The sequence below is a fragment of the Amphimedon queenslandica genome, unplaced genomic scaffold, assembly GCF_000090795.2.
Source record: "Amphimedon queenslandica unplaced genomic scaffold, v1.1 AMPQUscaffold_13167, whole genome shotgun sequence".
Taxonomy (NCBI): domain Eukaryota; kingdom Metazoa; phylum Porifera; class Demospongiae; order Haplosclerida; family Niphatidae; genus Amphimedon; species Amphimedon queenslandica.
Genome location: NW_003546597.1, coordinates 102,229 through 106,586, shown reverse-complemented (window position 1 = coordinate 106,586; position 4,358 = coordinate 102,229). Strand labels below are relative to the sequence as shown.

The 4,358-nt window shown below is 34.6% G+C and overlaps 1 protein-coding gene across 2 annotated transcripts; it reads right to left on the bottom strand.

Annotated features, from left to right (window-relative positions):
- Positions 1 to 6: 6 nt before the first annotated feature.
- LOC109584780 (ankyrin repeat domain-containing protein 1-like) lies at positions 7 to 2,745 on the bottom strand. 2 transcript variants are annotated; one of them, XM_020000642.1, is made up of 7 exons: positions 2,625 to 2,745; positions 991 to 1,867; positions 725 to 754; positions 620 to 670; positions 518 to 550; positions 207 to 413; positions 7 to 147 (listed from the first exon to the last, which is right to left on the bottom strand). In XM_020000642.1, exons 2-7 carry the CDS (start codon positions 1,852 to 1,854, stop codon positions 7 to 9), a joined length of 1,326 nt encoding a protein of 441 aa, XP_019856201.1. In that variant the 5' UTR covers positions 1,855 to 1,867; positions 2,625 to 2,745. The 2 variants fall into 2 exon arrangements, with proteins under 2 accessions (XP_019856201.1, XP_019856200.1); XM_020000641.1 differs by having other exon boundaries at positions 991 to 1,864.
- Positions 2,746 to 4,358: the final 1,613 nt, after the last annotated feature.

Here is a 4,358-nt window from a genome sequence, read left to right as displayed (position 1 = left end):
GTCTCTTCAGTTCTTCAATGATTTTAAAAATTTTTTGTCATTGCCTTTGTTGATGAGCATGTCAAGTGGGGTTCTCTTTTGATCATTCATTGCATCAATATTTGCACCAAATACTAAGAGTAGTTGGACCATTAATAAATCCCCTTTCTAAATAAAAATGTAGAGATTAAAATCACTTTAAATTTAGCTATCTCTATTGCCATTACCTGGACTGCAATGTGCAATGCTGTATTACCAAAAGCAGCAGGCATATCAATATTGTCAGTCCCATAGTCACTGAACACCATTAGTATCAACAGACATTCTAATTTGTCTTTTCTGTCACTTCGTACAATGGCATGGAGAGGAGTATCCATTCTCTCATCTCTCTGGACTTGATCATATTTCTTCATTTCAAGATACTTTCGTAGTTTCTAATCATAAAAGTAATAATGTAATAAGAGCATACCATGCTACATTAAAGCAAAACCATTCAGAAAAGCTGCTAATAAATGCATTCTTATCACTATCGACTTACCTCTGCTGATTTCGGATTATGAAGCTTCAGTTTCTAATAAGTGAATAAGAAAGAAAGTTGTATGATATATAAAGTTGCATGATACACTATTTCATAGCTTACTGGCAAATGAGGTGCTTTAGGTGATCCTGGTGGCTTCTTCCTGTCCAACAGCTACACATAATAAATTGATTACTAATGGCTATTAATGTGCATGCATTGACTTACAGATAAATCAGAAGAGCTGGGTTTATATCTCTACACAAAAGATGAGAAAATAAAAAAATTAAAGCATAATTAATGTATGTCTTGAAGACTCATTTATAATTCCTTAACAATGAATATAGCACAAAATTACAATATAGGGCCATTGCATTTCACTTTGAATGTAGTCTCGCTACTCAGACCCTCCCTCCCACCTGTGGTCATTGGGGCGACGCTGGGCAGCGAAACTACTTTTAAGGTACATGCATGTAAATTCTTTCTTAACTTACATTATTACCAGATGGGCCAGATACAGCAACACTCTGAGCTCTTGTTTTTCTTTGGCGTGGTGACATACTCACCCCAGCTCCAATGCTTTCCAAAATTTTTCTCTCTTTCTTTCTCTTTTTTGTATCATACAAACTTGAATCTGCTTGCATTGTTGCTCTCCTAGCCCTTTCCCTCTCTCCTTCTTTCTTCTTTTCCAACTCTTTGTCATCTTCTTCCTCTTCACTCAGTGAGTGATCAATAGTTATAATGGCATCAGAATTTCTCTTCTGAATCATATCCAGTGCATTAACCTTTCCTGTACTCTCAGTTGCAGCACGTTTCCTGAAAGTCCTCCTCCTCCCATGATGCTTCAAAGAGGAGTGAACATACTTGAACTTAAAAAACAATTCATTTAAAAGTTCTTGACTGTGTAATCGGGTCATTCCTGCATTGTCTCTAGGCCTACTCAGCCAGTGGTCATCCTCCGACAACACTTCTTCATCTCTTTGATAGCCAGTGAGTGAAACACCAGATATTTTTCTTGTATTTGTATGCACATTAGGAAGATTTTGAGGCACAGAGGAGGGATCTACAATAAAAGCATTCATTAACTCTTCTTCAAATTCTTGTTCCTGTCCCTCTAATTCTTTATCAACCTCCTCTCCTTCTCCTTCATTACTACTCTCATCATCTTCATCAGTGTCCACATCAAGGTGATACTGCCTAAAATCTATATCACCCTCACGTTGGGGTCCTTTTATTGTCGTCTTATCATTCTCTGACATTATTTCAGGCTCACTAAAGCATACAACCTCAGGTGAGGCACTCCTCCTGTACTGATTGGAGGAAGACTCTTGTACCTTCTCTGAGTCTGAGGTAGCCATTGTTAAAATACTACTGAGAGAGAGAGAGGAGTAAAAATAGAGAGATAGGGAGAGAAACAGAAATGGACTTTCAATACAAACAAACATCTATTTGTAACCCGATATGAGAAAACCAGGCTAAATGCTCCAAAATTGAAAACTGAGATTTATGCTCCTCTTAATTAAGCACAGTTTTTCCTTCCTTTTGGTCTTTCTCCCATGTCATTTGACACGTCTAGTGCTGAGTTACGATGATTTATGCAAAAAGAAGTCTAAATGGATGTAATTGAGTTACAGCCATTTTTATCCTTATAATTATCTTGCATTATTTACATGCTGCACAACAGAAAGAAAGGTCTGTAAATTACCTTTTTAAACTTAACTATGGGCAAACTTGGTATCAAATGAAAGGAATTTCTTGTACAATACATTTTTGATAAAATCTCAGTTTTGATTAGGTACTACTGTCACAACTTTGGAAAGCCATATCTTTAATTGATAATTCCTGCAGATAGCCTGGTTTTCTCATATTGGGTCACATTTATAACACACAGAAACAGCTATCACTCACAACTGTACACACCAACTGACACATGCAGACCAGATGGCAGTAAACTATCATCTGATTATGTCAATACCTAACTATACAATATCAGCAAATGATATGAACTAATACAGTCAACAGTTAGAAGTAATAGAAAATATGTTTAGGCACTTGTAAAAGATAGCACGCAGTAAAAGGCTTGGCTTTACTAGTCTAGTTTACACTCCTTTACAAAATTACAACTTACCACGATGAAAATAAAACCAACAGGGGGCTACAGGAAGCCTAGGCTCAGCAACGACTGGAATAGTTTAAAACTGTTTCTTTCTCGCCAAGGGAAAGGACCACAAACAAACACTGACAACAAGAACGTTTCCATTATTCATTTGCAGTACGAGAGAGCCAACGCCCCCTCCTTTCCTTACATGGAATGACCACCCAATGAACACCATTAAGATAAAAGGAAAAGGTGATATTATTCATTGGAAATAAGACCCTCCTTCTCTTTCAACTGTTCATTGCGTTTTATCAAATTTATTATAATACAAAAATGATAATGTTGCTATACATAGAATTTGACTACTGTAGGGTGCCTTTTTTTGAGGGCTATAAATTTTGCAGATTTCATGATTTTTAAAAGATTTGAGAAAATTAAATCCATGAAATAAAAATCCACGAAATTTATAGCCCTCGAAAAAAAGGTACCCTACGGTATAACAAAACCATAATAATAGTAGATTTAGATAAAAAATGGTAATAATAAAAATGAGGGGGTATTAAGGTAATAATAATTGAATAATAATAACAATAATAAATAATAATAATAATAATAATAATAATAATAATAATAATAATAATATTATTATTATTATTATTATTAATTTCTTTTTTTGTCTCTCTTTGCTTGTCCAGTGTTTTCTTTGTTTTGTTTTGTTCACTTCCCTGCTGTTGTTGCTTTTGTTTAATAATAATAATAATAATAATATTAATGATGATAATAATAATATTAATGATAATATTTATTATAATAATATGACCAATGTAATCATTTCTCTTAACTAATGTATGCATCAGTGTGATACCGCATATGAATTATATATCTACAGTGTATGTGTGTATTGGGTGCATATGTGTATTAAGAGTATAGTATGCATGCAACTTAGCAACTATATATGTGACACTGTATGTGAACAATTGAAACAGGATAGTGCATGGGCTGGAGAAGAGTAGTAGATGAGTGATGAATGCAATAATTATCAGATTGGAGCATTATTGCTCTTCTGGAATGACTTCATTTTGGCTGCTCATTGTTTGAAGTCTCCTTCTATCTCTCAGACTCTGCAGCATTTGTTTACGACTGTATTCCTCAATTCATAAGAATATACATCCTAAATCTTCAAGCTTCTCATCCCATTCGTTCACAGCCTGCAATGTATGAGTTTGAATGTAAGCAAAATGAGTTTAAAATTGTGAAAATAATTAACAAAGATGGCAAAATTCATTTTATTAAATTGTCATTGGCAAGTACTGTATACCGGTTTATTTTTGCGGTGGAAATTTTTTTTGCAAACCTTGCATTTCTAAGATTTTGCGAAATTAATCTTCATGAATTGCTTGCAGACTGCACCACATGGCAATGGAGAGCAGAATTTCACGGCAAAAAATTTTCACGACTGATCACAAGCCACAAAATTTGCAAAAATATTTTGCCACAAAAATAAACCGGTATACGGTATATGCCAAGTTTCTATCATGCTCTACTTAATTGCTATTGCCAGACTGACCTGATATTTAGTTTGTAGTATCATATCTATGAGCTTATAGCTGTCAGTCTCGCCAGAAGCCACTTCAGTATCAAGATGAGGACTAAAGCGAAAGAAAGGAATGTGCTGCTCCTCACACCTACTCTTGCAGTTCATGGCAACATCTTCTGACTCAACTAACTACAAAAAATTGAATAGAATTGATTATAATGATAATA